This window comes from Lepidochelys olivacea (assembly GCF_965140295.1).
Source record: "Lepidochelys olivacea isolate rLepOli2 genome assembly, chromosome: 2".
NCBI lineage: Eukaryota > Metazoa > Chordata > Testudines > Cheloniidae > Lepidochelys > Lepidochelys olivacea.
Window position 1 is genome coordinate 226,728,451 of NC_140412.1, and position 18,069 is coordinate 226,746,519.

Sequence of the window (18,069 nt, forward strand, 5' to 3'; positions counted from 1 at the left end):
TCAGTGAGAAAGAATACCAATACATCACCCGGAAGCAGTGTGCCAGCTATGAGATAAATTTCTCTCCACTCCAGTTTAACGTTCTCCTTCCCCAAGACCTTCATCCTCCTCAACAGCACAGAGGTTGTCCTAATTGGGTAGGACTGCACTTCTGTGTCCCTGCAAGTCTCCTCTAAGGACTGCTTTGTCTCCCTTAATTCCTCCAGTTCAGCCACTCTGGTCTCAAGAGTCTGTACTCAGAGTTGCTTGCAGCAAATGCATATGTAAGCAACCTGCCCATATGACAGGTAATCGTACATGCTGCGTTCAGAGCAATAAACTGGATAGTCCCCACTGTGTTGCTGGGCTTCTGCCTGCATTTTTTTTTTTTTTTTAACTCTTGCGTAGTGGGGGGAGGGGGGAATTTGACGAGGAGACAAGGGGTTGGCCTAAATTTAGATAATGTTTGTTAGCCAAACAATGTTAGGTGTATCTGCCTCTCACATTCCTTCTCTGAATTCCCTCACAAAATTCTCCTGTTTGCTAGCTTCTCTTGTTGCTTAGGCGCTAGCTTTTTAAATCCCAGCTCTCCCTGACCTAGCCCTGCCCCCTTGTCAAGGGATTCTAACGGAGTTAGGAATCAAACAGCAGCAGACTTCAGCCTCGTTAATAAGCTCTCAGCCTAGCCATCATGGGCATTTAAATTAAGCAACAATAACTTGGAACGTGAAATGTATGAATCACCTCATTGAATAGAGTAAGTTACAATACCTTAAACAACTGAAATGGATTCTGACAAGACAGATGGGTTAAAATGTTGACCTAGCATCTAAACATTTCACGTTCTCACCATTGAATTTCACAGACATGGAACTGAATTTCAAAGACACAGAAAGAGCTAGAGGATGGAAGGGAAGGACAGCGAGACGCAACACAACCAGGATGTTTACATAAGTGTTACATCACAACAACAACAGAGCCAACAGTCAACATTCAGAGTCCACATCTGTGGAGTGCACATGCTCTTGTTTGACCTGCAGTAACAGGCGCATTGATAACATAATTAAGGCACACACACAAATGAGGAAAGTGGGCTTAGAAATACATTCTATTTGGAAGTGTTCCTTTGAGATCCATATTCATAAGCCTTTTCAGAATGAAGGCTACAGGGTTAATATCCCATCTCCTTGGACAGATCCCCAGAAGATCTCTCCCCCAGAGAAGGAAGGATTCAGACTGATTTCCACTGCTCAGCACTTACTCAAATAAATGCATAAAAATCAGAAAGAAATCCAACAACAGTTGGGTGTTTTTTTTATTTTTAGTGGCGTATACTGCTCGGTCAGAAGAGATCTCTTCCTACAGAACATGTCAAAATAACTTAGAAATGTCTACAGTTTATTTCTTAGAATGGCCAGTGAAGTATTAAATGTTTACTAATACTATTTTATAAAAATCAAGAAGTTTTCTTTTTTAATTGCCCTCTGCCATAATTTGTTAATTTTGAAATAAGCTAAGGTGAATTATACTGTTTCAAGTGCAGCCTCTCAACAAAGGATTCAAACAATTGAGCTAAGGCCATTTATGTCCAGTTTGTAATACAAATCCGTCTGGCATCCTGTATTCAACAAGTTTAAAGAAAGAAAAGAAGAACAATTTCATATTATTGACTAGTAACTATTTTGCTCTGTAGTGTGAAAATAATTTACGATTGAAAAGTGATCTGACAGTTACAGAACATGCCCATTAAAACATGTAACAACTCCATTATTACAATGCATCTGCCACCATCCTCCAAAACAATGATGCACTTGTTACAATTTAAGACTACTTCCTAAAAACACCTGAATGCATACTCATCAGCTGCCTTTTACTTAAGTCAAATGGACATATTTGAAGGTCGAGACCTAATTGATCTCACTGTCAAACTTTTCTTCATGGTCAACCTCAGTTTAAAGAAAAGGAGTACTTGTGGCACCTTAGAGACTAACCAATTTATTTGAGCATGAGCTTTCGTGAGCTACAGCTCACTTCATCGGATGCATACTGTGGAAACTGCAGAAGACGTTATATACACAGAGACCATGCAACAATACCTCCTCCCACCCCACTCTCCTGCTGGTAATAGCTTATCTAAAGTGATCATCAAGTTGGGCCACACACACACACAAACTCACTCTCCTGCTGGCAATAGCTCATCCAAAGTGACCACTCTCCTTACAATGTGCATGGCAATCAAGGTGGGCCATAAACGCTGGAAATGGCCCACCTTGATTATCATGCACATTGTAAGGAGAGTGGTCACTTTGGATGAGCTATTACCAGCAGGAGAGTGAGTTTGTGTGTGTGTGTGGCCCAACTTGATGATCACTTTAGATAAGCTATTACCAGCAGGAGAGTGGGGTGGGAGGAGGTATTGTTTCATGGTCTCTGTGTATATAACGTCTTCTGCAGTTTCCACAGTATGCATCCGATGAAGTGAGCTGTAGCTCACGAAAGCTCATGCTCAAATAAATTGGTTAGTCTCTAAGGTGCCACAAGTACTCCTTTTCTTTTTGCGAATACAGACTAACACGGCTGTTACTCTGAAACCTCAGTTTAAACTTTAATTTTATCCCAATAATTCAGTTATTAGTAGAGCTGGTTAGCACATTTTTAATTAAATAAAATGTTGTCAAAACAAAAACATTTCCAGGGATGTATCACTTTTTACAAAGTTTTCACTGAGAAGGTTTTTTGAGAGAGAGAAAGACAGACTCTTGAACCTGGATCTCTCACATTCCAGACCGGTGCCCAAACCACCAGATTACACCCATAAACCTCTTCCCAAAAAGGTTCAGGCTTTGATCTGAAAAGACAAACATTGACACAAATACATATTCACAAAAATGTTCAAAATGTTTTCGTTTCATTACAATGCAGAATAAAACCAAATTTTGAAACCTTGAAAACTGACGTGAAATGGAATTTTTGTCCTCTGGTCACTTCTGGTTATTATCCCTTGTACCACCAGTCCAAGACATGTATTATGAGGACTCCACTTATTCCCTTAGCCTGAAAAGACAAATCTTTCAGAGGCCTGCTTCTTCCACATACAATATATTTCTCATAGGGAAAGGAAAAGGAATCCCCCAGTTATCCACACAACAGACAGAATATTGGCAGATCAGTATGTGACTGCATTACAAGACAGAGTAAGAATTTGCGAACTTTTTTCCAGGCCTTATAACTTTCACAAATAGCAACCGGTTTTCACCAAAATACCAAAATGGCACATCTAGACCATTTCAAGTTTCTGCCTTGAACCACAACAGCTGATCAAACAAAAGGTTGCAAGACTTGTTCTAGAGGGGAGAGCATTCCCTATCACCACCGTTACCACCACCTTCACTTTCAATGAAACCTGAACCATTCTTGATAAACTTTGCAAACCCCCACCCAAGACACAACACACTCTTGGCATAGAAGAGAACCTGCCAAGTTTAAGCCCCTAAAAATGACCTTTTAGAATGGATATGACTTATACAACATTATTTGTAGGTGTTGTTACACCAATCATGTAAGTACCTATTCCCATCGCTAATCACAATAGCTCCAGGAACAGTGATAGCAAAAGAGGCAGAGTCCCAGGTTCAGATCCCACCAGAATGATTCCCAGATCCTGGCACATGCCACCATTGTCAATAAGTCTGGCAGCACAAGTTGCTGCCAAACTCTCCTCCACTGGGGAGCCAGTGCAGACCTAAAGGCAAGTACTGGTGGCTGGGGAGGAGAGGGAATAACTACCAGAATTATTGGGGGGAGGGGGAGAGAAGAAGGAGGGAAGGGGGGAGGAAGAAAGTCCCCATCAGCCTATTTCCCATAGAACCCCTGGCAGAAATTGAAGAGGTCACTTGAGAAAATGAGGACTCCCTGCCCCTTCCCACCCACACACACCAGAAGAAGGGAGCACCCTAAGGTGACTCTAATGGAATGCACAAGTTGCACATCCCTTCTGACTTCTGCTAGTTTAACCCAGAGACTACTGTCTCCTTGCTGTGTGATATAAGGACTTCACATGGGCCTCTAACTCCTGTAGTGTACATTGCTATTCAATATTACCAGGCTTCTCATTTCTAAAGCAAGTGCATATAATGTTTTCCCACAGATGCATTATTTTACATTATTCCAAGCTGCTTGTTCCTGCTTGTGTTTTAACCTGCCTAAGACCATTTTCTCCTCTCATCTTCTTTGTTGGAGCAGTCTGGGACAGTCCTCCTCTCTTATGATCTATTATCCTATGGGCCCAGATTCAGCAACCTCAGCTGAGACAACACAAAATCAGGCTTTCAGAATGAGATTCTTTATCTACGTTTAAAAAGGTAGGTTTGATACATATCTAACTGCAACTCTATCTTGCGTGTATGGTCATTTACCAAGTTGTCAGGCCACATAAATATTATGCTTACAATGCTTATTCTAACCACCTTACTGGGCATTGTTCAAGTATGTAGGCTGAACAGAACAACCACCATATGTCACTGTAGTTTACACCTCTGTTAACATGCATGAAATAATCAGGCAATGGATAACCAAGCCGAATCTTGTATAAATTTCAGTCTTCTAAATCTGCCCAGCCTACCTAAGAGGGAAGATGGCAAAAGATGACCTAAACTTTTCATACCACAGGTTCTTCCCAAGACACACAAATCCCACTCTTTCCTAGGTCTTAGGTGCAGAGGGCTCATTGGCAATTAATCACATTTAAGCAAGTGTTCCCTATTCCTGGATTCTACAAACAGATACTCTCCAATCCTGGGAGTGAAGAAACAAGTTCTGTATAGTTAGGATACCACCACCCCCCCCAACCTCTCCTAAAAGTGAGAGCATGGGATGCTTCTGCTTCCATAAGCCAGCCACTGCCCTCCAGAAGGACAAAGATATCCCATGCAATCAGAACACTTCTCTTCCAGGGAACCTTGGCAGCTCCTTATGCCAAGAGTCACTTAAAAAAATCCTATTTTGGTTTCCCTCATTACCATTCTACCATTACTTTTTCCACATACTGTACTCAAATTCATCTTCCTCTCTATTCGCTGCAGATCTGCTCTTACACTACATCCCTTTTCACTCTTCAAACTCAATCTCTAGACACGCATTCTGGTGCACAAGGTCACAAGACTAACCTCCTTTATACCAACGAAACATTGCTCATGTGTAAAAATCAATATTCCACTATATAAAGCAAAGAAAACCAACAACAGTGAAGTAAAGTAGACTGCTGTCTATAATTCCTTCCTATGGTGGGATTATTTCAAAATCAAGAAGAAGTTTGGACAACTACACCTAATAAAAGAGCTCTGATACTCAGGTATGCCTTTCACAATCTCAAAAATATAGCAAAATACCGAAACACAATTGAAATGCAGAAATACAATTCACTATTGCCCACTACCAGCAAACCAAGCAACTCAAATGAGCCTCTCCCTCCCAAAAAGGTTTGTAACGTGTGTGCTAACCCACCTTCAAAAAGTTACCTGTATTTTATTTTCCTAACGGGCTTTAGGAAAAGGAACCTTCCTACAAGTTTGGCCGCTAACAAAGATAATTAACATCTCTAATCTCTTTCAGAGGTTCCCTCTATTAAGTTATTTAGGCCTCTGGACTTCCTTAGCTGCTTCAGTTGATACAGTTATATAGGAGGCGCTTTGATTTATTCCCTCAACACAACTGAAGTGCCATAGAAACAGTTTTTCATGGAATGTTTTGGCTGAATATATTTGTAGATATTAAAATGTGTTTCTCAAAAGAATACAAACTTAAGTTTTTTTAAAATTTACTCTCATTCTGTAGTATATGATATCTATTTAGCTTGTCAAAGAAGACTAAGAACCCTCCAGGTTACACACTGTACACAAATTGTATTAAGTGGTTCTAATCTAGGGGACAAAGGAACAACAATATCCAATGACTGCGAGTTTAAGTTAAAAAAACTCAAATTGGAATAAGGTGCTCCTGCAAAGGTAATTAACCATTGGAACAGGTTACCAAGGGATGTGATGAATTCATCACCATCACTTGAAGCTTTAAATCAAGACAGGATCTCTTTCTAAAACACATGCTGTAGTTCAGCCACAGGTTACAGGGCTGGACAGCATTCACTTTTCTGGTGGGGAAGAAAATGCCCATTGCTGCAGAATGAGAGTGAAATTCTGCAGCCTGTGCTACACAGAAAGTCAAACTGAATCATCACAGTGGTCCCTTCTGCCTAGAAATGCATGACTAAAAACCTATGAATCTAAACAGAGTGTCTGTAGGCGACTTCTTTGCTAGTCAATGGAACTAAGGCTCACAAGCTAAAAATGGCCATGACTACCTCTTTGCATATGACATTTTCTCAAATGGGCTTATCAGCAATTTGAGACAGCAATATAAAACATGAAGCAATATACTGAAGTTTGTGAGCAAGAAGAATGGAGCAGACAAACAGCAGGATAATAATGAAGTCTCCATGTCAGAACCTATGATAAAAGAGAAGAGCAATTCCCTCGCTTTACTTCAGGTGGATTTCAAAGGGAGGGCAACTGTACCTTCAACTACACTGGAACCCTCTTTCTGGGGGAGACAGGGCACAGGCAAGAAGAAATAGCATTTTGGGAATCAAGAAGATGGCATGAAAGCGAACGTCCAACTCCTAGTCCACCAACAAAACTAGAAACCAAGACAATCATAAATATTCAAATGAAATTTTAGAAGACTTAAGTACCTGATCCAAAGCCCACTTGAGCCAATAGGAGTCTTTGCATGGATTTCAACAGTCTTTGGATCAGGCTCCTAAAAGAAAGGATTTATAAATCCACAGCCACAGTGATCCTGATGCAGCTTCTGAGTGGTCTGAGATTTGCATATCAAAAGGAACTGGCAGAAGACACAAACACAAGAATGTGTAGCTTATAGCTGCCAATGGTAGTTATTGTTGGGGGAGAAAAAAAAAAGATACAGGGCAACATGAAAATAAGTTATTACAGTGTTTTCAGTGTGAAACACCGTGAGGTCAATCTTCAGTACTTTTAGGATCTGGATGTATTATGAACATTACTGAGCCGTGACAAATATAGGGCCAATACCAACTCAGTTACATACACAAATAAGCCAGAAGAAGGGCTTACAAGAAGTCCATGGGACTACTTACACATTTAAAGTTACATGGGAGTTTAAGTGCTTTGATGGATTGGTGCCAACATGAGCAAGATCTGCCCTATGCTCAGAAAACTTTAAATTTAAAAAGTAAAAACTTGGTTTCATCATAGCAACAGTAACAAGAAGAGTTCAGGTACAAAACAAAAGTGACAAATACTGCAGAATTTTTCTGCAACTTTATTTCAGGCATACATTATAATATATTTGCCTATGGAGAGACCTACCTGCACCAGAAACAGTACTAAAAGGCTTCCAGAAAAAATTAAACACATTCTGTTTCTGAGATATGAAATTTAATCGATGAACCAGGACGACCCACAAAATGTATTCATACGCTTTGCTGTCCTTGACTTTTCTTGGTCTTAATTCACTAGAGAAATTGATTTCATATTCCACAGAAAGCAATTATGTTTTATATAATTTTAGCAGGTTTTTCTTCAAAGGGGAGAAGTTTCCCACAGTAGTCTATATAGCTGAGCTACTGTATCCAATGTAGAACAAACAGTGAATCTATTGATTGACAAAGAACGAGCAAGCTCCAAGTGTATGTACAACATGTAGCCACGGACCTGGCTGTATGCCTGTAGCAAGCAGTTTTAAAAGTGAGCTGCAAAAGAAACACTCCATTAAGATGTGTAAAGACAGATTCAAATGGATGCTTTTATCTTGAAATTTCAGGTCTCAGCTACCCTGCTTTTGCTAGAGGACATTATGGAGGGCTAGAAAAGAATACGGATACCACAGAAGGCTAAAACCTAGATAAACCTTTCCCTACTGAGCTAAGGGCTAAATTGGAGGTGCAGTATATTTTTAGGCCCCACCCTCAAACCCTTTGGTAGCTATGGTATGATCCCTACTTCATAGGCTGGTTCTCTTCCATGCAGGGATAATCTATGCTGTGGACAAAAATACAAAACACCCTTTAGTTCCATGCTGGGAACAGGAGAGGGAGTGTTTCAGCTGCTTGGTGAGAGGATGGTTCACGCTAACTACATTTACTGTTTCAGTGCTCTATCTCCCACATTCTAGAGCATGGACTGGAGGGTGCTTGAATAATAACTGGCCCCTTCTCTCTTATCCCCACATCCTTGTATTTATGCTTCTTGCCCCCACAATTTTCAGTAAGGCTATATCCCTTCAGGAGTGTCAGTACTATGCCCATTAGCCAGAAGATGCTGGTGGTGAAAGAATCACAAAGACCCATTTCAGAAACGGTCTGGAGATTTTCTTGGGACAGTTTAAGATTGTCAATTGCTCTGCTGCTGTTCTTTGAAGTATTAGTTCTCAAAGGAAAATATGTCATTGTTACAGGGTATATAGTTATTGCTAAAGATTGTTTTATACTCCTTAGTGAAAACTGTCAGAAAAAGGAGAAATTACATTCGCCTGTGCCACATACCTTCTTTTTATTTATATTTTAGGATAGGTAATTGATAGAAGCTGTTGTGTTGAGTCTAAAGAGGATTACTTATACTTTTTGCTGTTATTCTATATTATCAGTTAATAACTGATAAGTTTTCAAGTACATAAAAAGTTGTCACAAGGAAGAGGGAGAAAAATTGATCTCATAAACCTCTGAGAATACAACAAGAAGTAATGGGCTTAAATTGCAGCATGGGCGGTTTAGGTTGGACATTAGGCAAAACTTCCTGTCAGGGTGGTTAAGCACTGGAATAAATTGCCTAGGGAGGTTGTGGAATCTCCATCATTGGGGATTTTTAAAAGCAGGTTAGATAAACACCAGTCAGGGATGGTCTAGATAACACACAGTCCTGCCATGAGTGCAGGGGACTGAACTAGGTGACCTCTGGAGGTACCTTCCAATCCTATGATTACCTACATACACACACTTTTCTTCTGCAAAATGTCACCCAAAAATAAGGAGGGGACAGATATTGACAATGTCACACCTACCCCTTTTGTATGCATACTGGGGACAAAAGAAAAGATTCTCATTTATTTTCCTCTCTATGAGCCTTCTCTCGCTAACACTGCAGCAATCCATATACTGATCAGCCAGACTCCCTTAAAGACTTACTTAAAAAAAAATATTACTCCTGCCATGTACACACTGAATTCAACCAGAGCATGTGCAGAAACAGTCTCATTTGTACAAATGGAAACCCAGACACATAAGAAACACTGTTGAGCTGTATATGAGGCCTCCTCCACAGGTGGTATGTGCAATTTGCTTTCCTTTAAGATTTGAAAGTGCTTCATACTTAACAGGTGGATTTTGTTCCTTCCAAAATCAAGTTCTAGTTTAAGGCAAGTTATTGATAAAGCATTTTCTTCTTGGTTACGTGGATTGCATTTAAAAACAACAAGAACATCCTGTCAATTTTATTACAAACAATTCAGCCTCCTACAGACACCAGAAGCAAAGCAGCAAAACGTGCCAGATTTCTAATAAAACCGAAGGACTCAGGCTACATCCATACTACAAGCTAGGGAGGGGATTCTCAACTTGCACAGACATTCTTGCGCTTGCTCTCATCTGAGCTAGCACACTAAGAACTGGACTGGAGAGGCAGTAGCATGGGCAGCAGTGACATGTGCTAGCAGCCCCAGGAGCACCCAGGGGTTCAGGTAGGTTTGTGCACAGGGCAGTTAGCACATTCACTGCTGCCCACGCTACTATTTTTAGCTTTGCTAGGTCAAATGAAAGCTAGTGAGAGTATGTCTACACAGGCTGGGAATCACACCCCTAGCACGTAGTGTAGATACAGCCTGAGCCACCATACTTACCAGCAAACAGCAGCAATTCGCTTACAGGTGATCCACGTTCTAACACTATGTGGACAGCTGTTGTGGATGGGGCCCACCTGTGCCAGAACCATGTTCTAAAGACTATCATATCTTAGCCATGGCTCTGAGCTAGGGATTCCTTTAGTGTTCTAACAAAGCTTGACCTGCCTACACTGCCTCTACTCCAGAGCCATTTACAACACTTATTCATGGGTACAAAGCCTGAGCGAACAGGACAAAACAAATCTGGCCCCAGGGGTGCTAGAACAATTTGTACAGTGCTGAGATCCATTGAACCAAACTGTAAACCCTGTATATGACGGAAACCACTTCCAGGCAGGTGTGGCAGCATATCCACCCCACACCCTACCTCCCGCACTCCTACTTCCAGCACTTATGTTTGGCCCTAAAGTCTGAACCAATGAAGTGAAAAGCACCAAGTGCTTCCTCACTCATTTATTTCAGGATCAGGCCATTAAACAGTGAGGTACCTTCCGTTCAAACCAAAAACATAACCGCTGCCTATGCCGTAGCAAGGTAATTATTATCCAAGTCCTTACGCTCTGAATATAATACAGAAGAAAATACAAATAGCCAGAAACTGTAAGATTATTTCATGGAAAGGAAGAGATGCTGCTATTCATTTCCATCTATGTGGTTAGAAGGAAATGTAAAGTAATGACTTGTGATTGATTACATTACCGGCAATTTCTCACACTAATAAATCTTGTGGTCCAGGATAACATACTCTGAACCCCATTTCCACCAGAAACAAGCATCACGAATCACCAAGTGTCTGCACTTGTCTTGCAAATTAAGAGAGTCTTAAATCATATTGTATGTTTTGTGCCCCACACAATTTAACTTTGGCTCCACTGTGTTGGTGCCACCACTTGTATAGAAACTGATTGGTGAATAACTTCCTAAAGGAGGATTAATCATAGCTTCAGGTCTAACCAGAGCATACTACTTATTCAACCAACACCAAGGACCCAACAACAGCAATGTCCTGTATGACGTGTTCCCTCAAAAGATATTCAGTTTATATCTTTTATATAAATATGTATATAGTGTTTATTATAAAAACGACTAATGGCTCAGTTCTGTAAAGCATTTTCTCACTATGTAACAATGTAATACTTCGCATAAAATATGTTTATAGAAACGAGCATTCAGCTCAAGGTCTTCCGTAAAAACACTCATCTGATAGTCATTAGGGAGGTGAAAAGATACTCAGATTATATGCATGTACACATACGCACACTAATATGATAAAGCAAATGTTACTTTTAACATTAGCAAGAAATCTGTAGCAATTAAACATATCTGGATTAAGTAAGGTACAAAGATATTTAACTTACCTCATCAAGGCTGCTATCTTCTTTCTTCAAGGCTTTAAAATAAAAAAAAAAGAAAGAAAAAGAAAAAGAAATTATGTCACGCATTTCAATGAATATAAAATAATTAACTCCGGGAATAAAAAGAGAAAAATAGAGTAACTTTTTTCTGTAGTAACAGGAAAGAACAGACTGGCCTGAATAACAATTTTATAATCAAAATATGAAACTGTAAATTGAATGTAGAACTGCACAGCATGTATCTGAGAAATATTTTTCATAAATATGTAAATCAGGCTGTCGTCTCAGGTTAAAGGAAAATAGGAGTCTACAAATTTTTACTTTAATTCCTATTGAGCATGAAAACACTTCAAGGAGAGTGACTGAACTGCAGAAAGCCATGTGTAAAGCAGACCTATCACATACACCATAACAGATTCAGTTCATATAGAACTCAACATTTCCAATACAACAGAGCATGCATTGTGACCAGCATTCATTATACTCTTCTATGGTTTACATTAAGATGACAGCACAGATCTCACATACTATGATAATGTTTATTGCATGCAAATACACTATCAGCCAAAGGTGAAGTCAACATAGGAGAGAGACTTGGCATGTGAAGCAGCGAGCCAAGGCGGAAAAAAATGGTGTGAGCAGTTTTGCAGCTCTGACAGAGGCTAATCCATTTGAAGCATTTCATTGAGCCTACTAGATACCTGCACTGAAATGTAAATTAAGTTAATTTCTTCAATTCGCTACTGGAATTGTATCAGCCTGCAGGCTAATGGATCTATTTAATTTATGCACATATTGTGGTCACATCATCCAGAAACTGCGTTCTGAAATGAATTAAAAACCACTACCTCCATGAGTTTGCTCTTTGGTGACTACCTTGAACAGTTAAAATGAACCAAGTCATAGTACTGCGGGATTGGAGTATTTTTACACGGGTTTATATGTTTACAGTTAGCAGCTGAATGGTGAGAATTGTAGAGGTTATGCTGCCCCAACATCTAGAACAATCCTCCTCTCCTCTTCCACTTAGTGCTCAGTTTCCTCCATAAAATCATTCCCTCAAATCATCTCCTCTTGGGTCTTGTCTACACTGGTGAAAATGTGACCCATAAATCTATTAGAGGTAGCAATGGTGGATAGGGCTCAGGCATTTTACTACTATATTGTCAGACAAAACACCGCTACTGTTTTGCCTGTGCCACAGTTTCTATCATTCCTACCACAGGTGGTGAATTACCGGGCCCATTTTTCCAAATGCAAACAAGGCCCAGAGGTCTTGTCTTTTGTTTGCCTTTACATTGCAAGCTCATTGGGGCAGAGAACATGTCTTACTTACAGCCTGAAAACGACTTATCTAGTTTTTATACTAAGTAACAGTATTGGTGTTTTGCCAAGTAGTTTGGGGAGTACACTGTACTTTGTGTATCAAATGTAATTTTTATTGCAATGAAATAAGGACTGAAGACAAAAAGTTTATACACTGCAGCAGTGCCAACCCCAGGTGTTCAAATAGCATGAACCAGGCCCCAAAAAGTCATGAGATTAGGAGAATATATACACATTTTCCATTCTTTTAATTTGATTTTGGGTTTTGAGCCTGTAGGGGGCACTTTAGTCATATTCTGAAAAAAAATCAGTGGAGAAAAACTTGACAAAATGAATCGGAATTCTCATGTAATCACAGATGCTAGGACTTCAACAAAAACACCAAATGTTACAAGTCTCATAATTGAATCATGGGGTGGCAAGCAATACGAATAACGTTGGGATAGGGCCAGAAATTAGGAATTCAGGGTGTGTGAAGAGGCTCTGGGTTGGGGGAGGAGGTTGGGGTGTGGGGTCTGTGGTGGGGCAGAGGATGAGGAGTTTGGGGTGTAGTAGGGGGCTCCAGGCTGCGACAGGGGGTTGGGGCACAGGAGAGGATGGGGGCTTTGGAAGGGAGATTGGGTGTGGGAGGGGGGTCAGGGCTGGGACACGGGGTTGGGGTGCAGGCTCTGGGAAGGAGTTTGCAGAAGGGGGCTCTGGTGTGTGGGTTGGGGAGAGAGAGGGCGTGAGGGTGCAGGCTCCAGGCAGTGCTTACCTCAGGCAGCTCCCCAGAAGGGGCAACATGTCCCTAGGGTCCAAGGCAGACGCATGGCCAGGCAGCTCTGCCCGGTGCATGCTGCCCACACAGCTCCCATTGGCTGGGAACTGCAACTGGCTGGGAACTGCAGAGCCAGCGCTTGGGGCGGGGGCAGAACACGGAGCCCACTGGCTGCGCCTCCACCTAGGAGGCAAGGGACATATTGCTGCTTCCGAGGAACCGCACGGAGCTAGGAAGGGAGCCTGCCTTAGCCCCGCTGCACTGCCAACCAGACTTTTAACAGCCCGGTCAGCAGTGCTGACTGAAGCCCTTTTCAACCAGGTGTTCCAGTTGAAAACCAGACACCTGGCAACCCTAGTTATGCTGTATTCTGGATATTTTTCTAGCTTGTCTTTACCTTTAATTGTATTTTAACTTTGACTGAAATGGATATTTAAGAATTGTGATATAGAGAAATCAAAATATGAGGATTTTCTTAGCCAGTAAAACTAAAACCCTTGACAATTCTCAGTTTGAGAATGAAATTTTAATTAACAAATAGCTATCTGACCTAGGGTTGCCAGGCATCTAGTTTTCTACTGGAACACCTGGTCGAAAAGGGATCCTAGCAGCTTCAGTCAGCACCGCTGACTGCGCTGCTAAAAGGCCAGTTGGCAACAGAGCGGTGCTAAGGCAGACTCCTTGCCTACCCTGGCTCTGCACAGCTCCCGGAAGTGGCGAGCACGTCCAGCTTCTAGGTGCAGGTGCAGCCACAGGGGCTCCGCACGCTGCCCCTGCCCCAAGTGCCAGATCCATAGCTCCCATTGGCCAGGAACCGTGGCCAATGGGAGCTGCGGGGGCGGCGCCTGCGGGCAGAGCACCCTGGCCCCTCTGCAAAGGAACAGGACACAGCTGCTTCCAAGAGCTGCCTGAAGTAAGCGCCGCCCAGCTGGAGCCCCTACCTTGAACCCCCTGCACACCCAACCCCCTACCCCAGCCCAGAGCCCTCTCCAACACCCTCAACCCCTCATTTCTAGCCCCACACCAGAGCCCGCACCCACAGCTGGAACCCTCACCCCCTCCCACATCCCAACCCCCTGCCCCAGCCTAATGAGAGGGAGGGTGGGGGAGAGCAAGCGATGGGGGCGGGGAGATGAAGTGAGCGGGAGTGGGGCCTTGGAGAAGGGGCAGGGCAGCGGCCTGTTAGATGAAGTGAGCGGCCTCGGGGAAGCAGCGGGCCAAGGGTGTTTAGGTTTCTGCGCTTAGAAAGGTGGCAACCCTATTATAAAATGGCCACTCCAAAGGTGGATCACTAAAATGCAGATTTTATACCACAACCATATATGTTACATACAAATGATACGTTATTGCCTCATCATAATGATAACTTTTACAATAAAATGGCTCTGAAAATAAAAATGTTAATAGCTCACATACCTAAAAGTGAATTTGTAAACTATGTGAATTCTTATCAGCTGAAGTCATAAGCTTTATATTGATTATTAAATTCCCATTAAGCAGATACACTAAATGCTCAGAACTACAACACCGACATTTTTATTTTAGTGCACGGAAAACATACAATGTTTTCTTTCATTTTTTTCCAGCTGGAAATCAGAATAGGAGCATAAAAAAACAAATAAAATAGCATCGATTGAACAAGCCCCTTAAAATACATTTTTGGTGCTAAACTATATACACTAGCATTAGCAGATGTCTTAAGTTATTTGTTCTAAAAGAACTTGATCATAAATTTCTTCAAAATATGCCTTTAATCAATGCTTAAAGTAGCCTGAAAAACGTGTGGCAAGGGGGTCTATCATAATCTGGGAATAGCAGCTTTGGTAAGAGTGCTTTAGACTAGAGCATGCCCTCTTATGCAAACTGGCTCAATGCCTTGCGATCCACCCCCCCCCTACTTTAAGCACTGCCTTTAATTAATAATTTATGCATCTTATAGTTATTTCATTTTGATACATATTTAATCATCAATCCTCATATGATGTTAAAATACTAACGACACAAGGATTTGACTTGATTCTTTTAAACAACTGATCAGCATACTATATAGTCTATTAATTTAAGTGGATTCCATATTTTTCCTTATCAAACCAAGGAAATACGACTTTGTTCATAGAGGGTCAAATTAGTTTGCCAAGCCAGAGACAGCTACAAAACGGTCAATAGAAATCTATATCTTTAAAGAAACTAAGCATTACTTAGCTATTTACATTTCTTAGAATATCATGAAGAATATTACAATCTTTTGGTAAGTGTATTTGTAATAAATTTTACAACCAAGATGTCCTTTCTACTGGTAGAAGCTTTCTGATATTTCAGACTGAGCAGGCAGCGAATTCTGAACTTTTGCACTGAACAACTATTAGTTGTGCAGCTGATTTAAGAATACTGAGTTCAGCCCAGAAACAGTACGCGTTTCTTTCAGTACACCACAGATCTACACTGACCGTCAGTAGACTACAAATGACCGTTCCTGTAGGATGAAAGTTGAGGGAAGGGCAATTTGGCATTAGACATTTTTCACAACAATGAAATAGTTACTCAAGAGCGGGTACGCTAGACAGTATGGGCCAGACCACAGCTACAGAGGGTGGGAAAAGCCAGCATAGCCAGATCTATGCCACCCCGTTAACCCCCAGAGGCAGTGGCTGAAGTGCCCTCTGTTGCAATGATCCCAATGCACATAATGGCTCCTGAAACTGCTCTGATCTGTGCAGGGTCTGAAGCTGTCCCTGGATGTGTCCTGAGGATCAGGGGAGCACAAAGATGGTTTTTAAGGCTCCACCCCTCACCAGGTGCACCAAGTAGAGCTCTGAAACACCCAAGGATCAGGATCCCTAGGTAACTACTATCACCACTAAAAATGAAATCATTTGCATTAATATACTTACATTTTTCTTCTGGCAACAACTGATCACTGTTTAACATATTTTGCACACTGCAAATCACCACAAAGTCATAGTACTACATCTACAACCATACAATCGAAAAACTGAAGAGATCTTGAAGACATCCCCTCCTGCCCCCCGAGATTCAAGGGGCTCTGCTAACAGTGTTAACAGTTACGCATACTAACATGAAAAATCAGTGAATGAGGACCTCAGATTTATATACACAGTTCTTATCAACCAGGGCTGTTTGATATGACAAACTCTCTCTGATAACTGTGAATTAGGGCTTTACAGTATGAAAACTATTATGTTTGGTGACTAATTTCTGGAGAGTAGTTAGCCCTATACCACTAATATCTATTACAGAAAAAAAAACTTTCAGTATTATACTGATTTCCTAAGAATAACTATACATTATGCTTTCACTGCTTTAGGGGGTTATGGTATGTGTAACTCTTGAGTTCAAACACAGTTTAAACATTTTATAATTTTTCCCACAGTTACACTCACTGTGTTACTATATATTTAACCCTATTATCCAAAAATACCATCGAGAGCCCATGAAGAAGCTACCATGAAAAACAAGAAAGGGAAGACTGTTCTTTTCACCTATCAAAAGTGTTCTTTAGAATACACATGCCATACCAGGAATTCAGCCTATGTTCGGGGAGCTGAAGGTTCCAGAATGAAAAAGAACCCAGATTAGACCAACATGAATATGGTATTAACAATTTGATCTCATCAGGAAATTGCCAGAAAAAGGTGTAAGGCCATAAACAACAAAAGCCATTAAACTAACTGTTAAGGCTCCTTCTAGAGCTGTTTTGCTTTCCTCTCGCGAGCCTCAATGTATGAGTTAAGAATGTCAGTCTTAAACTTTGAATTTCCTGGTACGTTATTTAAATATAGAGCGGGTTTTTTTGTGTATGGCTATGGGTCGTACAGGAGTGAGTAGGTCCAAACCCCATGCTGGTATAATAGAATGTTTTTCCTATAAATGGTATGGATTAGCAAGAAGGCCAAAATATCAGACCAGGTGTATGTGGAACAATTTCACGAGTAAGGATTATTTTAACAAAAAAATTACTTAAGTGCACTTCTACCCTGTGGAGCACACTGCACTACTGTAATCAGAACATAACTTTTGCATCAAAAACCAAGTCAAAGAGCCCAAGGGAACCAAAAGGTCCTTTTATTTATTACTGAAAGAGAAATGGAGAGATAAAGTTGCAATACATCATATACTCAAAAACATGGAACAGCAGTAGGTGTAAACTCCAAAACAGATGTAATTCAAGATAAAAATGTATGGCAGTTCAAGTCACCATTACATGAAGACTTGTAACGGTGCAGCAGCAGTCAAAAAAGCGAATAGAAAGTTGGGAATCATCAAGAAAGGGATAGATAATAGGACAGAAAATATCACATTGCCTCTATATAAATCCATGGTACGCCCACACCTTGAATACTGCATGCAGATGTGGTCGCCTCACCTCAAAAAAGAAATATTGGAATTGGAAAAGGTTCAGAAAAGGGCAACAAAAATGATTAGGGGTGTGGAACAGCTTCCATATGAGGAGAGATGAATAAGAATGGGACTTTTCAGCTTGGAAAAGACGCGACTAAGGGGGGATATGATAGAGGTCTATAAAATCATGAGTGGTATAGAGAAAGTAAATAAGGAAGTGTTATTTACTCCTTCTCATAATACAAGAACAAGGGGCCACCAAATTAAATTAATAGGTAGCAGGTTTAAAACAAACACCAGGAAGTATTTTTTCATGCAACGCACTGTCAACCTCTGGAACTCCTTGCCAAAGGTTCTTGTGAA

General features: G+C 41.0%; 1 protein-coding gene across 1 annotated transcript in view; it reads right to left on the reverse strand.

Moving 5' to 3' along the window:
* The window catches only part of CDK14 (cyclin dependent kinase 14), a 505,344-nt gene that overhangs the window by 475,273 nt on the left and 12,002 nt on the right, over window positions 1-18,069 (reverse strand). The window contains exon 2 of the mRNA XM_084618492.1: window positions 11,268-11,299. Coding sequence (XP_084474618.1) covers window positions 11,268-11,299 — 32 coding nt within the window. The remainder of the gene's footprint in view (window positions 1-11,267; window positions 11,300-18,069) is intronic.